The sequence below is a fragment of the Neophocaena asiaeorientalis genome, unplaced genomic scaffold, assembly GCF_003031525.2.
Source record: "Neophocaena asiaeorientalis asiaeorientalis breed wild unplaced genomic scaffold, Neophocaena_asiaeorientalis_V1.1 scaffold275, whole genome shotgun sequence".
Lineage (NCBI taxonomy): Eukaryota > Metazoa > Chordata > Mammalia > Artiodactyla > Phocoenidae > Neophocaena > Neophocaena asiaeorientalis.
Window position 1 is genome coordinate 9,678,057 of NW_020173679.1, and position 17,508 is coordinate 9,695,564.

Sequence of the window (17,508 nt, forward strand, 5' to 3'; positions counted from 1 at the left end):
GAAGCTTCCAGCTCCCCTCTGGGCAGTCAGCCCCACGGTGGCAGCACGATCTTCCGGAGCCCCTTTGGGCTGGGGATGCTGCCAAGGGAGCCTAAGGGGCCCCTGAGAGGAGCGACCCACCCGTGCGTCCTCACAGGCTCCACACCTGCAGCGGCCTCCCGCAGGGGCCAGCCCCCCAGCCCCTAACGGGGAGCCCTGAGGAGGCCTAGACAGGAACCTGGGCTGGGCCTGGGGCGCGGGGAGCCCTCCGAGCCCACACCACGAGCTGTGGCGAGGGATCCGCAAGTCGTTTTCATAAACTGCAGCCCAGGGCCCTGGTGGGTCGCACTGCGCGTGTGTTCTGAGCTACAGCGAGCGCGTTCGTGTGAATCACCTGCACGATGCTTGGAGACCCCCTGGAACCCGGAGCAGCTGTGGTCACGGTGCCCAGCACACCTGCTCGTCCTGGGAGCGCAGACTGAGTGACCTTTCCTTCCTCTGATGGCAGCCTCATGGGGGGTGGCATAGGCTGTTTCCTGGGGGGCCTCGGGGCGGCGGGTGCTCCCCTCGTGTTCTGCCGGCAGCTGTCTGTCCATCCTATGGTCCCCTTTCTTCCCACCTCGTCCGCCCAGGTGAGCTAAGTGTCCTGCACCCCAGGCATCTGTGAGGTGTTCTAGACTTGGGCTGCTTCTCCTGGGTCGTAGTGAAGCGGTGGTGAGGAAACCCGTGTGGAAATCTGCCACCCAGAGCTGCTAGGATCAGCTGGGAGACGTGGCCCCCACTGGTAGGGGCCTGCGTGGCCGGTTTCCTTACCGCTTTCCCACACTGCTGCTCCTCGTTGGTACTCTCTTTACCCCCCAGCAAACTCTGGTGTCCTCCGCCTCCCCTGCTGGCAATCTTCTCACAGCTGGAGGAGTTTGAGGTCCCCTCACCTCCTCTGCTAGGAGCTAACCATGAAGGAACAGGCACAGGAATTGGGGGGCGGGACACCTCAGCCGGAACAGCTTGTGTGTAGAGAGCTGCTGACCCCTCGGCCTCCTCCCTGGAGTTCTTTTGTGCTAAAAGCTGCCATGAAGCAACTGCTGGCCGCGTGTGAGAGACGGGAGCACAGAGAAGCACAGGTTTGGTTTGCAAGCTTGTCTGGATTTTTCGGAGATCTTTGCCTCGGGTTAAATCCAAAATTCAAGTGAAAGACGTGGCACGTTTCGCATCTGGGATGCTGTACTGTAACTGTGTTTTTGTGCTTTGAAGAGCAGTCTTTGCTTCTGTTCCTTTTATTAAACAAATGTGATAGAATGACAAAATTAAATACCCCTTTCGCTCCTTTCTTTGTCTATCCTTTATTTCAAAATTCAACTTGCAGAAATTGATTGTACTTGATAATTTGCTGTGCGTCCCTAAAAAGCATAAAATAGAAGAAGCAGTGTTGCTACAGTAGCTGCTCTCGTTCTCTGGCGGTCATTACAGGTTTTCCAGTACAAACACGTTGTCTCCTGACTGTCCTTTCTGAGCTCAAAAATGGCTTTCCCTCCAGCCCCGTTATTCAGTTATCACCTCGGGAAATGCACAGATATAACTGATGATCCCTTTAAAACGTCCTGTAGCATGCCACCCTCTCCCATCCTTCATCCTTTGTCCCATTCCTGTCATTAAATGTTGCATTGCCAATGTATATTTTATAGGGTGACCCTGGCGGATGTCACTTTGATAACTGTGCAGGGATAATAAGATTGCACAGACAATGAAAGGCCGATAAATAGAAAAATGTTTACGAGACAGAGAATGGCGGTTTTAACAGTTTTATGGCTTTCCTTTTCCCCTCTCTCTTTTCCCCCTTTGCTGGTAGAATTGTGGTTTTGTTACAGGAACTAGAAAACATTAAGAAGGGTGATGTGGTGATAGACCCAATGGCGGTGAAATCCCACTTGCCCTGTTGCTGAACTCCAATAAAGTGAATTCAGGAAATAATGAAGTATTCAGCTTGTGGGAGAGAAAACCTATTTCAGTGAATGAATTCTTGAGGTTTGGGAGGCCCTACAGAGAAAACGAGACTCCTGGTGTTGACGTTATTATATTGAAAATGTTAACAGTCTGTATTTAAACAAACACCCCAGTAAAACCAAAAATAAAGGCCCCCCCTGTGGGCGCTTCTGCGGGGATCCGTGTTAAGCAAAGGCAGTTGGTCACGTGCTGTGCCAGAGGCTGATGTGGGCCCCGCACGTGGCTGGGAGCCCTTCAGTTCAGGCTGGGCTTTAGACCAATTCGTGATGGTGTTGATCTGTGTCTTCAAATGAGCCATTTCCAGACCTGTTACTTATGTTTGGTTACTGTTGTTGTTTTTGGTGAAGTGGCAGAACCTTCTGCGGGGGCTCAGTTGGTGGTTTAATGGAGCCGCTTGGGGAGGAGGCAGCAAGAGTGGAGGCTCTTGGGCTCCCCTGAGTGGCCCATGAGTCACAGTTGGAAGTCGCCGCTTTAATTAGATGCCTCTAGCTGGAAGTAGTTTGGAAGGCTGCCCTGTAGCATGTGCAGAAGTCTTTTCTTGAGGGACTCTGCGGGATCTAAACTCTCAAGCTTCCTTGGGGAATGAAGAGTCACTACTTTGGGGTGAAGAGGTGTGTGAAGGCCCTTTGCTCGGCACAGGTCTGTGACATTTGTAGCCTAGAGCGAGAAGTGGACAGAGGGCTTCTGGAACAGGGGCCCCTGGACGGCCCAAGGCGTGGCGAGCTGGTCAGGAGGGTGCCCGTGGCAGTGGGCCCCCAGAGTCCGTCCAGTCTTGTCCCTGCTGTCTGGTCTCGGTATGGGAAGTAGGACGTGTTTCTCTGGGCTTGTGCATAATTCTGATTGTGTACTCGTGCCTACCAAATGTGCGTCTGACCTTGGTCCCCCCAAGAGTTGCTTTAGGCGGGTGCGGTTCTGTAATTCATGGGTGGGGTGGTGGAGGGGGGAAGGCCGGCTGCCTGTTGTGATCAGGGATGCACAGTGCTCCTCTGTGCTCTTCAGCCACCACTATCCAGGCTCCAGTTAGTGGGTTTAAGATGCTATAGAAATGAACTCTGTAGATCAAAGATAACCCAAATTTGAGCCTCTGACTTTAAAAAAAAAATTGCTGTTTCCCCTTACTTCATAGCAGAGTGGTTAAGAACATAAGACTCTGGAGCCAGACCCCCAGGGCTGCCAACTGAAGCTATGACCTCTTCTCCCTGTGGCTTGGTTGTTTCATTCGTAAAGCAGGGGTAATGAAGATGTGAGGGTACTATGAAGATTAAATATGTTAAAGTATGGAAAGTGCATATTTATAGTGCTTAGCTATTGTTATTATAGATTTTATAGCCCAGTAAAAGGTGGTTTGTTGGTTTGTAAGTAAAGCTACTGGTGAGGAAGTGGTGGCATTGGATTCCTAAGCCCACCCTCCCGCCAGCCCTGACGCCCACCTTTAGAGCAGCTGCTTCCAAGTGACCACGCACGCGCAAGGCTTCAGTTTTCACGGGCCTGTGGGAAGTGAAAAATAAGAACAATGTAGTCATTTTGCATAACAGTAAATATCAAATTCAGGAACCCTTATTTGGAGATTGTCTTTTTCTGCTTTTTAGAGATAAAATGTCATTTCTTTTGTGAAATAATGGTGAGATGAGGCAGCTGTTTTCAGTGACCTTACTTGGCAAAATAAGAAGTTGGCAATCTTGTTTCCATTTCTCAAAAGTTTTACCCTTTTAGTGTTTGTTTCCAGTGAATTTCAGTTCTCAAGAAATACTCATTCCGTCAGACGTTTATTGAATACTCATTATATTCAAGACGATGCCCTAGACCTCTGGGGTGGGTCCCACAGATGAGGTGGACATAGACCCGGGGAGCTGGACAAGCTCATTCATGGTTGCAGTCCGAGGGGGAGCCTGTGTGTACAGCACGGAGGAGTGAGACGACGTTGCGACGGCCTCGTGGTTGGCGACACGGGTGAAGGAGGGCTTCGAGGAGAAGACGACATCTGGGATGGCCGGAGCCCTGCATGGTGAGGAGGGCTTGGACCGGACATCAAGGAGACAGAGTAGTGAGCGGTTCACGGGGCTGCGTCCCGCCAGCAGCAGGAAAGCACCGAGGAACAGGGACTGGCCGTCGTGTTTGGCATAAGCCAGAGACCATGAGAGGTGGGGAATGCAGTCAAAAGGTCTTCTGGGGACAGAGGGAAAGACCTGGAGGAAGCAGTGAAGCAGCTGGGCATTTGTTCTGTAGGCCTCGAGGAGCCTTCAGTGATTCAGAGAGGAAAGTTGACGAGGTCAGAGCTGTGCTTTGGGAGAACTGACCTAGTCTGTGTGTGGGAGGGGACAAGCCAGCCCAGGACCGCAGGTCTGGACATCCGATGCGTGAAAGGTGTGGGACCAGAGGTAGAATCTGCAGGTGGCTGAGGTCAGCAGCTAAAGAAGTGTGGAGCTTAGGAGATCTCCACAATTTTGAGTTGAAGAAACCCAGATCTTTTCCCATTCCTTCACAATGTTCACATGTAGTGGTGGTAATTGTTTAAAAAAAAAAAGAAAAAAGAAAAGAATTTTTTCTTTCCTTTACCCTGCACAACTGAGATTTTAAACAGGGGCAGCAGAGTGCCTGGTTCAGGCATATCTCTGAGTGTCTTCACGTGGCCTTGTCGTTTTAACCAGTTACACCCAGGAGGCCTTCCCAGACTTCCAAAGTCTTGCCTTTCCTCCCTTCCCTTCGTCTCTCCAGGAAAGGAGCCGGATGTGGGTAAAGAGGGTAAGGAGCGTCGGGAGCCTGCCCCGAAGCAGGATACCCCCTCGCGTGGGGCTTCCTCCCGCATGGCCTGCTAGATCAGGAGGCTGTGGTTTTCTGCTGTGAGCCTTCAAGCATGTCATCGTCCTCCCAGATGCACTCCGAGACCACAGAGGTGGTGTTTAACGATTAGCAGCAGAGCCAGCTGGCTGGGGGCTCCTTTAGCGATTAGGGGATTCGGTTGGTTAACAAAAGAAGGAGCCCAGGACAGCATTGCTTTAATTACCAGAGCTGTTGCTGGAAGACAACCAGTTGCCTGCTGGAAAAAGATTTGTAAAGGTGGCTGCCCCTAAAGACAGTGGACGGTTCTACCCAGTGCCCGGCTGCTCACCTCAGATGTTCTAAACAGTTGTCAGATTCAGCCCTTGAATCCTCAGGGAGTGAAGGGAAAGAATGACTTGCGTGGGAGTCTGTGACAGGAAATTTAACTGACTTGCTTCACTACCCTTGAATTAGTAGTTTTTGCCAAGAAACAATGCAGCTGTAATTCCCAGGCAGAGGTGGCCATGGAAATCAGAGGGCCTGAGCTCGGCTCTGGTTAGAGCAGCTCTTCCCAGGAGACACGTCCCAGGCAGGCTTCCTAGCACCAGCTCCAGTGGCCACGGTGTCATTTCCTGGGGCCCTGGGTTGGGGAATGAAGCAGCTTGAAGCGACTCTGTGCCATGTTTCCTTCTCCCTCCTGCCCCACTCGGTTTGGGGCCTTGTTTCATAACTACTCATTGCTTCCTGGACCTTCTCCCTGGAAAAACACACTTTTTTTTTTTTTTTTTTAAAGTTTTAGATCTCTCCATAGTGGTGGGTTTCTTCACCCTTTTTACCGGGACCACCAAAGAAGCAGCCAGAGGGCGACTGAAGGGCATTCTTCAAACAAGTTTTAGCAGGGGAACACCAGTGTGATGCTAATTGGCCATCGGCCTGCTGACTTAAGGCGTTGTGTGGAGATCACTTAGCGGTGCTTGCTCCACATACTCAAGTTAAAATACTCATTTAGCGTCTAAACAGTTAATAATATGTCTTAGAGAAATAAGATAATTTCTTCTGAACGCTTACTTTCTAACCCCTGCAGTGGGGTGTGTCAGTTGCGTGTGAAGGTCAGCTGCTACTTCGTGGGGCCTGTCCACCACGTTGTCTGCTGACTGGTAGGTGGCCTTGAAGTGCCTGTAAAATCGCTTCAGAAGAAACTGTGTTTATAATGCCGTCATCAGGAGCAGCTCCAGGCCTGCCGCTCCATCCCGTCTCTTCTGTTGTCCCCCCAGCCCTCCCCCACTTAGTAGGCAGCGTTTGGCTAGGAGAGGAGGGTGCCTGTTGAAACTTTGGTAAAGGAGAAGTCCCTTTCCCCTCACCAGCAGAAGGGGCACTTGTGGGCGCCCCCCACTGGGTATACCTCCTGAGGCTAGTGCGGGGCACTGACTACAGTGCGGGGACCGGGTTCGGTTACCCACCTGCCTCCCTGCGTGTTCCGGAAGCAGGAGACTGGTTTCCAGGGCCTTGCTTAATACAGCTTAACGGAAGACCAGTGGGCATCGTTGTTTTCTGCCAGTTCACAGAACCGTGTTGTCCGAATGGAAGAGAAGGGAACACTGTTGTGTACCCTGAATGGAGAGTGAGGTGCGCGTGTACAGGGTTATTTACAAAAGACTGAGGCCTCCCTTGGCTTGGAAAGAGAGGACCTGATCGTAGATGGCAACCCTGGACTCGGTGTGCGGGCGGGGATCCCTGGACCTCATCTTCCACCACCTTGGAGGGTTGAGGCTTCTGTGGATGGTTGTAGCAGTAATGATTATGTGACAGTTGCAGCAAATGGGACTCAGTCTTGGGTGGACCCTTAGGCTTCAGCAATGGGATGAAAATAATTGACTGCCTGTTCTGCCTCCGCACTAGCCTCCCAGAGGGCCCGTGTCTGGGGAGTTCGTGCTGGGCTGCGGGGAGAGAACCTGGGGCGTGGGGAGCTTTGCCCTGTGATGGTCCTGGGGACAGACGTGCTCGCTGACAACGAACCTTTGATACTTGAAGTGCCTGCAGTGCCTTCCTCTTCAACAGTCTCTTCTATGCTTTCATTTCCCCAAGGTCCCTTAGAGAGAAGACATGTAGCTCATCTTACTTCAGAAAAAGAAATTATCTTGTTTTTTAATTGAAGTTTAGTTGATTTACAGTGCTGTGCCCATCTCTGCTGTACAGCAAAGTGACCCAGTTACACACGTGCAGACATTCTTTTTTTCATATTCTTTTCCATTATGCTTCATCACAGGGTAGTGAATATAGCCCCTGTGCTCTACAGTAGGACCTTGTTGTTTATCCATTCTCTCTTTTAATATATATATATTTTATTTATTTGTTAATTTATTTATTTTTGGCCGCGTTGGGTCTTCGTTGCTGCGCACCGGCTTTTCTCTGAGAGATGACTTCAGCCCCTTCCTTTGCTTCTTTGCCCAGGCACTAAACCAGTTTAGTTCCTTGAGCCTGTGCAGTTCTGTCCCGAGACGTGAGGCGTGTTGACTGTGAGTGAGGCCTTGTTGCGGGATGAGGTTCGAGCACTGGGGACAAAATGATCATTACAGGCCATTCGTGTCGACAGCATTTATGCCTCTCTGTGCGCTTGCAACGCAAGCAGGAGCTCATTTGCAAGGCTGCCTTTGTGGAGCTGCCTTGTGATCAGTGATTGCCTGTGTTAATGTTTCAGTAAGCTATTGATTTCTGCAACAGCTTTTCTTCCCTGAATTTATGTGCAGTGGGTCTCCACAGCACACGCTATGCATGTTTGATTAAAGTTCAATTGACTTCATTCCTGGTGAGGCCTCGAGCTGCTTCACTCCCTGTTTGTAGAACGAAAGCTTTCCCCCACATATTCTTTTGTTTGTGCTCATGACCTAGCCACCCATACAGTCACCAATATACTGTTTCTAATCCTCCCCGATCTGCTCCATTCCAATGTTTAATCCCTTCCTAGACATTACAGTGGTTGAGAGGCAGCTGATAAAACCTGGTCTGGGTGTTTTTCTTTTTCTTTCATAGTCAACTCATTGATGTATGGTGTGTGTACCATATAGATCATAAAAATGCACCCACTTGAAGTGCACAAGTTCAGTGAGTTTTGACAACTGTATACATCCATGTAATATACATCCATGAAATATACATCCATGAAATATACATCCATGTAACACCACCACCATCGATGTATAGAACCAGTCCCATCACCCCAAAAGATCTCCATTGCCTACCCCTCATGCTCCAGACTCCAGGCAACCACTCATTTGCTTTTTGTGATTACAGATTTGTCTTTTCTAGAACGGAATCGTACAGTCTGTATGTTCCCTTTGGTGTTTGGCTGCTTTCATTCAACATGATGTCTTTGAGATTCATCCACTGGTTGTATCCATCAGTAGTTTGTTCCTTTTTACTGCCAAGTGGTATTCTTGTGAGTGGGTGTACCATAATACGTTTATCCGTTTTCCCATTGAGGGGCTGTTTGACTTGTTCCCAGTTTTTGGTTCCCAGTTTATGGAGAGTAAAGTTTTAATGAACACTTGTATAAAAGTCTTCGTGTGCACATATGTTTTTATTCCTTTGGGGTAAACACCTAGGAGTCGAATCATTTGCTAGGTCGTATGGTACATATTTGGCTTTCTAAGAAATGCCACACAGTTTTACAAAGTGGTTTGACCCTTTTACATTTCACCAGCAGTGTATGAGATTTCTCGTCACTCCCCTATCTTCCTGAATTTTGAAATTTATATTCTTTCATTTTAATTTTAACAGTCCTTCAGACTTGGTCATTTTGATCCTTGGAACTCAGATGGTGGAATCTGTTCCGGCTCCTTGTTTAAAAGCTGTTTCTATTTTATTTTACTTTATTTTATATTTGGCTGCATTGGGTCTTCGTTGCCGTGCGCGGGCTTTCTGTAGTTGTGGCGAGCAGGGGCTACTCTTCGTTGCGGTGCGCAGGCTTCTCGTTGCGCTGGCTTTTCTTGTTGCAGAGCGCGGGCTTCAGTAGTTGTGGCGCATGGGCTTAGTTGCTCTGCAGCATGTGGGATCTTCCCGGACCAGGGCTCGAACCCATGTCCCCTGTGTTGGCAGGCTGATTCTTAACCACTGCGCCACCAGGGAAGTCCCCATACCATCTCTTGATACTATTTGAAACTCTTTAAGAACATTCATGTGTGAGAAATAGAAAGGATCCCTCATAACCATGTGAGTCAGTAGCGCACACGGACCAGGGCTGTGCAGAAACGTCAGGGCGGCTCTTGTTCACAGCCTTCAGGTCAGACCGAGGTGTGACAGAGACACTGGTGGTCGTGCCTCCCCTCCAGGTTTCTCACCCATTTTTTTTTTTTTTTTTTTTTTTTTTTTTAAGTAGCGCACACGGACCAGGGCTGTGCAGAAACGTCAGGGCGGCTCTTGTTCACAGCCTTCAGGTCAGACCGAGGTGTGACAGAGACACTGGTGGTCGTGCCTCCCCTCCAGGTTTCTCACCCATTTTTTTTTTTTTTTTTTTTTTTTTTGGTTCGGGGGCCTCCATGTCTCGCCCATTTTTGTTTCCTTCCACCATCCGAGGCCTCTGTCACCCTTGACCCCTAAAACAACCTCAGCTATAGGCGGAGGTGGGAGGAACAGGAACCACTTTGGATTTCCTCATTCTTTTTTCCAGCCCTGGGATTGGGCCATGATTTACTGCACCAGCTGCCCTTTTGAACTGATGAAGTACGCCGCTCTGACACAGTGTTTGAAGGGTGACACTGACCTGCCTTGGCTTCTGTTCTGTGTTTTCTCATAGGAAAACCAGAGCCAGGTCACTTTTATGTCAGCACAGGTCTCTTAATCCCCTAGTGGATTTATGAGTTTGAGCCCGCCAACAGCAAAAGATCAGTACAGATAAATGACTTTCCAAGTCAGGAGGGTAGGAAGTAAAGAAGCAGGAGCTGGGAGGTTTCTTAGATCGTGACCTAAGGGGCTCAGGATACTCCACTCACCGTGGGGCCCATCATATAGCCTGCATTTGTGCTCTAACATGGAATAGACAGGGTAGAAATCCGAGGGCAAGTCCTACATTTGCCCTTGTTCAGTCACCAACTCATGGAACCGAAAAGGGGGTGGGAAGCGTCCTTGGTGGCTGGTTCCTGGCCTCCTTGGCCTGGGGTCGTGCTTCATCTCTTAAAACACTGGCAGTCCCTAGCGTTTCGTTCAGTGGTGCTTGGAAAGACTAAAGCACAGCCACAGCTCCAAGAGATACAGGCTGTAGCCTTGTGGGAGCTAGTCAGGAGTCCTTGAATCACAGATCCTTTAGGGGTCTGATGACGGCTGTGGTTCTGTGTCTTAGAAAATGCACAGAGATGGGACTTTCCGGGTGGTGCAGCGGTTAAGAATCCGCCTGCCAATGCAGGGGACACGGGTTCGAGCCCTGGTCCAGGCAGATCCCATGTGCCACCGAGCAGCTAAGCCCGTGCGCCACAACTCCTGAGCCTGCGCTCTAGAGCCCGCGAGCCACAACTACTGAAGCCCACGTGCCTTAGAGCCCATGCTCTGCAACAAGAGAAGCCACCGCAATGAGAAGCCCGTGCACCGCAACGAAGAGTAGTCTCCGCTCGGCGCAAGTAGAGAGAGCCCACACACAGCAACAAAGACTCAATGCAGCCAAAAAGGAAAAAAAAAAAAAGAAAATGCACAAAGAATCCAGCTCTCAGTAGTGAGTACTCAGCACACGTGCGTCACCTGCTTTGCGGAAGCCATTTCCCCGCCTCAGATCTGCCCACTCCTGTCCCAGCTTACTTGCCGTTGGGTTCCCAGGCCGTTCCTTCTGGGGGTGTGCTCATGGAAACCTCATCTGACTGGGCACTCCAATTTGTGGTACGCGGGCCTCTCCTGTTGCGGAGCACAGGCTCCGGGTGCGCAGGCTCAGTGGCCGTGGCTCACAGGCCTAGCCGCTCCGTGGCATGTGGGATCTTCCCAGACCGGGGCACGAACCCGTGTCCCCTGCATCGGCAGGGGAAGCCTGTCTCGCCCATTTTTGTTTCCTTCCACCATCCGAGGCCTCTGTCACCCTTGACCCCTAAAACAACCTCAGCTATAGGCGGAGGTGGGAGGAACAGGAACCACTTTGGATTTCCTCATTCTTTTTTCCAGCCCTGGGATTGGGCCATGATTTACTGCACCAGCTGCCCTTTTGAACTGATGAAGTACGCCGCTCTGACACAGTGTTTGAAGGGTGACACTGACCTGCCTTGGCTTCTGTTCTGTGTTTTCTCATAGGAAAACCAGAGCCAGGTCACTTTTATGTCAGCACAGGTCTCTTAATCCCCTAGTGGATTTATGAGTTTGAGCCCGCCAACAGCAAAAGATCAGTACAGATAAATGACTTTCCAAGTCAGGAGGGTAGGAAGTAAAGAAGCAGGAGCTGGGAGGTTTCTTAGATCGTGACCTAAGGGGCTCAGGATACTCCACTCACCGTGGGGCCCATCATATAGCCTGCATTTGTGCTCTAACATGGAATAGACAGGGTAGAAATCCGAGGGCAAGTCCTACATTTGCCCTTGTTCAGTCACCAACTCATGGAACCGAAAAGGGGGTGGGAAGCGTCCTTGGTGGCTGGTTCCTGGCCTCCTTGGCCTGGGGTCGTGCTTCATCTCTTAAAACACTGGCAGTCCCTAGCGTTTCGTTCAGTGGTGCTTGGAAAGACTAAAGCACAGCCACAGCTCCAAGAGATACAGGCTGTAGCCTTGTGGGAGCTAGTCAGGAGTCCTTGAATCACAGATCCTTTAGGGGTCTGATGACGGCTGTGGTTCTGTGTCTTAGAAAATGCACAGAGATGGGACTTTCCGGGTGGTGCAGCGGTTAAGAATCCGCCTGCCAATGCAGGGGACACGGGTTCGAGCCCTGGTCCAGGCAGATCCCATGTGCCACCGAGCAGCTAAGCCCGTGCGCCACAACTCCTGAGCCTGCGCTCTAGAGCCCGCGAGCCACAACTACTGAAGCCCACGTGCCTTAGAGCCCATGCTCTGCAACAAGAGAAGCCACCGCAATGAGAAGCCCGTGCACCGCAACGAAGAGTAGTCTCCGCTCGGCGCAAGTAGAGAGAGCCCACACACAGCAACAAAGACTCAATGCAGCCAAAAAGGAAAAAAAAAAAAAGAAAATGCACAAAGAATCCAGCTCTCAGTAGTGAGTACTCAGCACACGTGCGTCACCTGCTTTGCGGAAGCCATTTCCCCGCCTCAGATCTGCCCACTCCTGTCCCAGCTTACTTGCCGTTGGGTTCCCAGGCCGTTCCTTCTGGGGGTGTGCTCATGGAAACCTCATCTGACTGGGCACTCCACCAGTCCCAGGAGTTCATCGTGTGGTACCCGTGCTTCTCTGTCTCTTTCAGTCTCCTCAACACTGGTCTTTGCAGCTAGACCTCAGGTCACTGGAGGACAGACTCTTCACTTATCTTTTTTGACCCCTCCATTCACAAGGCAGAGAGCCTCCTGTGAGGCAGAGTGGGCTTTGGCCAAGAAGCTCCCACCTTCAGATGCGGGACGTACCACCACACACCCGCTTCCACCCCCCCTGCCAGGGACATGTCCCAAGATACTGTCTGTCAGGTTAACTGATTTTCTACAGTATTGATTTAATTAGGGAAGATCAGTGTGATCGAGCCTCTCTCACTGTTTTAACTGGGTTTTTAAAAAAATAAATTTATTTATTTAATTTATCTTTGGCTGCGTTGGGTCTTCACGGCTGCACGCAGACTTTCTCTAGTTGTGGTGAGCGGGGGCTACTCTTCATTGCAGTGCACGGGCATCTCATTGCAGTGGCTTCTCTTGTTGTGGAGCATGGGCTCTAGGCGCGTGGGCTCAGTAGTTGTGGCTCACGGGCTTAGTAGTTGTGGCTCACGGGCTCTAGAGCGCAGGCTCAGTAGTTGTGGCGCACAGGCTTAGTTGGTCTGCGGCACGTGGGATATTCCCGTACCAGGGCTGGAACCCGTGTCCCCTGCATTGGCAGGCAGATTCTTAACCACTGCACCACCAGGGAAGTCTGTTTTAACTGTTTTTTAAACATTCCAAGTAGAGGCACTTTATCTTGGGGTGTTTTACGAAAACGGTCTTTTGTCAGCCAGGGTTAGTGGAACACAGCATACGACCGTCCCCCACCCCCACCCATGTGTGTACACATACGGTGTGCCTGATGAGCCTCTTGGGGCTGGGAGTGCCAAAAACGCTCTTGTTTTTTTTTTTTTCAAGTTGCACTTGGACTCATGTCCACTTGCTGTATTTTTTAGAAAGATGTCTTGCCTCCCTTTCTTTTGGGCCATGCGTGAAACGAGGAACTCCTTTGGCCTGAAACACTGACCTCGTGACATGTGGCCTTTCATCTCCACCCAGCGCCACTGTGTGCTGTGTCCACTCTTAATCTTTTTCGCCAGGCCCCGGTCTCGCCTTCAGCACCCAGTGCCGGCTTGTCCGGGGTGGGCGTTCGGCTGTAGAGCAGTTTGCCTGGGTTTGGGGTCTGTTCTACCTGACCTTCCTCCTGGCCCCAGTTCCTGCCACCTCAGTTGTTTGCTTTGGTTTCTGGAATGGTCTAACTGGCCGGGTATTTCCATGTCGCCCCTTTGTGGATTCACTGAAACGCTGTGAAGAGATCATCCTCTGTGTGTGCGCCCATTCACACACACACACACACACACACACACACACACGCACACGCACAGCTGGAGGATAGGGGTCTTCCTTTCTGTCAGCGAGTTATTGATGCACCTCCAGTGCTTAGAGCAGTGGCGGCATCTGCACATAGTAGGCACCCAGCAGATACCTGTTGAGCAAATGAATGTTCCTGATGTCTAGAAGTTAACGCTCCAAGGGGCTGGCCCCAGTGGCCTGGCAGCTCTGCAGGTGTGTCTTGAGGGAGTGCAGGCCTCCGGACAGCTGTCGTAAAGCGAACCTCTGCTCACGGCGCAAGAGGCAGTGCTGGGGCGAGGGCGCTTCCCTCACAGCCGTCCCTTCTTTCATGCAGGGAGAACTGATCACCTTCTATTACTACTGGAAGAAAACCCCAGAAGCAGCCAGCTCCCGGGCTCACCGCAGGCACCGCAGGCAGGCCGTCTTCAGGAGGATTAAGACCCGCACTGCATCCACGCCCGTCAACACACCCTCCAGACCCCCGTCCAGTGAATTCTGTAAGTGGGGGCTGTGCACACGCAGGCACGTGTCCCAGCTGTGGGTGGGCCTGCTTTCATCCCTGGCATAGCTCGTGTGTGTGTGGTGGCGGGGAGTACAAAGCCTGACCTAAGTGTCTCACTGACTCGGGGGATTTGGTAGGGAGAGTTTTGCAAACTATTCGTACATTTAGATTTTCCTTAAACTCAACATCATCTTTTACAAAAATATAAGTCTTGGCCTTGGCCTGAGGCGTTACTGGTGACTTAGAGGACGTTTCCCCTTAGCCGAGGGTGTACTGCACTTGTGTTGTGGCTGCAGTGCGGTCCGATGAACGTTCTCTTCTTCTTCCTGCTACTTTATTGGGATTCTCCTCTTGGTCCCCTGTGACTTGCAATCTGATATGACGGTGAAGCCCACACCTTCTTAACCTCTGAAAACTAGAGTAGTGCCTTGTGGTTCTGCCCTGGCCCAGGGCACTCAGCCTGAGGGTCGCTTATGTTGCTCACGCAAACAAGAAGTAATCCAGTAGGGCCGGAGGGGCTAGGGCTTGCTGGAGAGGGAGTTCCTCAGGGTGTCAGGGAGGGCGTCGCAGGTGCACTTGGCCCTGTTCACGTCCACCAGCTGTGGGCATCGGTGCCAGCCACCCCGGGATTGAGGCGTGACAGCAGCCCCCCCGCGGAGTGGCAGGGCAGACCCTCGGGTACCACCCCTCGTACACGAGTTCTTCGTTCAGAGTGGTCCTTTGTGGCCTGCTGGGCCACCCTGACTGTTGGCTCAGAGCCTGGGGCAGGCCAGAGGTGACAGGTGGTCCCAGTCTTGGCCCAGCTGACGGTGTCTCCCGCCACCCCCTTGCGTGCCCATCGTGCCCAGTGGACCTGAGTTCAGCCAGTGAGGATGACTTCGACAGTGAGGACAGCGAGCAGGAGCTGAAGGGCTACGCCTGCCGCCACTGCTTCAGCACCAGTAAGTGCGGCTTGGTGGGCAGGGTGCCCTGCGCTGGAACGGCCGGGCTCGGCCACTTCCGGCTCTGCGCGTTCGGGGAGTCGAATTGGAGGCCTGTCTGGGCGGTCATTGACTTGACATTTGCATTGTCTTCAGGGTTACTTAGAAAGTTGCAGATCTTTGTTTTACTTGACTCTCCTGTTAGCGTTCGGGATGGAGTGCCGACCAGTGGGTAGGACAGGCTTGTTCAGGGTCGGGGCTTGTGTCCCCTGGGAGCCTGCTGCCAGCTCTTCCTGGGTCTCCTGAGATGAGGCGCGGGTGGTGGGCAGTCCTGAAGTCCTCTCCCTTCCAGGGGAGAGCAGGGCGACACTAGTACCTCTGTGGTCTGGGTGACAGGTGTTTGTCCAAGCTCAGCGCTACATGGTTCTCGTGACGCCGGGGTCAGCTGAGCCCATGGAAGGGCCTCCCTGCTCCGATGTCTGTCCCCAGGGGCGCTGGTTGTCGAGGTTGGCACCCCCGCCCCTCTTCCCTTGCACAGCTTCCAAAGACTGGCACCACGGGGGCCGGGAGAACATCCTGCTCTGTACAGACTGCCGCATTCACTTCAAGAAATACGGCGAGCTCCCCCCCATAGAGAAGCCCGTGGACCCCCCACCATTTATGTTCAAACCTGTGAAAGAGGAAGACGATGGGCCCAGTGGGAAACATAGCATGAGGACACGGCGGAGTCGTGGCTCGGTGAGTCCCCGTGGCCAGGCAGCCAGACTGCTTCTCCAGGTTCCTGCTGGGGGCTTGCGCCCATCAGGAGGATGGTAGGTGTGTTTCATTTTGGGTAGAGAAACAGACCCCCCGAAGGTGAAATGATTTGCCCGAAGGCATTAATTAGCTTTTTGCCTGTGGGGCTGGGAAGAGCTCTCTGTTCTCTCCCTCCCTTGCATCTTCCTTGGGGAGCTGGTAGACCGGTGTGACTTGCTGTACCCCTGTCTCTTCCGAGCCCCCATGGCTTTGCAGAAACATGCTGAAGGCCTGGTGGTTTTAGGAGCTGAGCTGCGTTATTTGACAGCTCATCTCCTCGGGTCACTTCCATCCTGTCAGGTGAAATCAGCAAGTGTGTGTGTTTGGATCTGGTGGGAGGAGCGGGCAGTTAACGTGGAGCAAACAGAAAGGGTGAGGTGACTTAAAACTGACTTTAGGTGTAACTGTCCCTCGGGGTAGCTCGCGTAGTAGGGCTGCCCTCCCGACTTCTGCCCTCAGGCAGGCTTGCCTCATTCAGGACAGTCCCTGGAGATGAGCGCTTCCGGTGTAAGCTGAGAATCGCCCTCTTTTCCATGTAAACCCGCCCGTTCACCCCCTCCTTTCTTCACTCCGTGGTGACCCCCCTGCAGCCAGGGACAGCCAGGGGTCCCCGTGGTTGGCCAGGGTCTGGGATTTGCCGCGAGGCTGTTGGTGGACCTGCTCTGGAGGCTCCTGCCTGGGACCGGGGCTCAGGTGGCCGGTGTGGGAGCCGGGGCCCCGTCTCACCAGCCTCCGGTTGGGGTGGGCAGATGTCTACACTACGCAGTGGTCGGAAGAAGCAGCCAGCCAGCCCTGATGGTCGCGCCTCGCCCATCAATGAAGACATCCGCTCCAGCGGCCGGAACTCCCCCAGCGCTGCCAGCACCTCCAGCAACGACAGTAAAGCAGAGACGGTGAAGAAGTCGGCCAAGGTGAGGTGCTGGGGCCCACCCTCCCCTTGAAACCCGGGCTGCTGGAGTCGGTGCTCAGCTTCCCCGTGTCCCTCAGTCATTCGTGGAGCCTCCTGGGCACCAGCAGTGCCTTGGCCTGGGGCCTGGAGAATGGGGGTCCACGCGGTTCCCAGCACGGACCTCTGGGGGCCACCTCTGCCTTGAGTTTCCCATCCCCGGATACTTGTTCCTTCCTGGGCCCACTGGCCCCTTCCAGAGCTTTCTTGTCTTCGGGGATGGAGCGTGGCGTGCGGGGGGGCCAGGCGTCAGCAAGCAGCTGTCACCCGCACCCCCCGAGGCTGCCGGCCCATCCTCCCTCAGCCTGAGTCTCCCTGTGGGCTTTCCCGCCTCAGAAGGTGAAGGAGGAAGCCTCGTCCCCTCTCAAGAGCACCAAGCGTCAGCGGGAGAAGGTGGCCTCTGATACGGATGAGGCCGATAGGACCAGCTCCAAGAAGACAAAGACCCAGGTGAGATCTGTGGCTGAGCCGCGCTCATCACCGCTAATGGAAGCTAATGTCCCTTGAGAAGCCCCAGCCCAGATTCTCCCTGGGCACAGGTCATGTCCCTTCTCCCAGGGAGGGGCCTAGAGAGCGGCCCCCGAGACTGGCCGGGTCAGGGCAGGACCCGTGGTCCCCGGAGCCACACCTCGCTGTGTGGCAGGGCAGAGGGCGCCCCAGCTCCCCCCTAGAGCGTCCGCCCTCCGCTCTCTGGCCCCAGGAGATCAGCCGGCCCAACTCGCCGTCCGAAGGCGAGGGAGAGAGCTCAGACAGCCGCAGCGTCAACGATGAGGGCAGCAGTGACCCCAAAGACATCGACCAGGACAATCGTAGCACGTCCCCCAGCATCCCCAGCCCCCAGGACAACGAAAGCGACTCCGACTCCTCGGCCCAGCAGCAGATGCTGCAGGCCCAGCCCCCGGCCTTGCAGGCTCCCAGTGGGGCAGCCCCAGCTCC

General features: G+C 53.0%; 1 protein-coding gene across 1 annotated transcript in view; it reads left to right on the forward strand.

Moving 5' to 3' along the window:
* Positions 1-17,508, forward strand: part of RERE (arginine-glutamic acid dipeptide repeats) — a 423,849-nt gene that overhangs the window by 400,570 nt on the left and 5,771 nt on the right. Inside the window, exons 13-18 of the mRNA XM_024750016.1 lie at positions 13,744-13,906; positions 14,760-14,852; positions 15,370-15,569; positions 16,376-16,537; positions 16,909-17,022; positions 17,273-17,503. Coding sequence (XP_024605784.1) covers positions 13,744-13,906; positions 14,760-14,852; positions 15,370-15,569; positions 16,376-16,537; positions 16,909-17,022; positions 17,273-17,503 — 963 coding nt within the window. The remainder of the gene's footprint in view (positions 1-13,743; positions 13,907-14,759; positions 14,853-15,369; positions 15,570-16,375; positions 16,538-16,908; positions 17,023-17,272; positions 17,504-17,508) is intronic.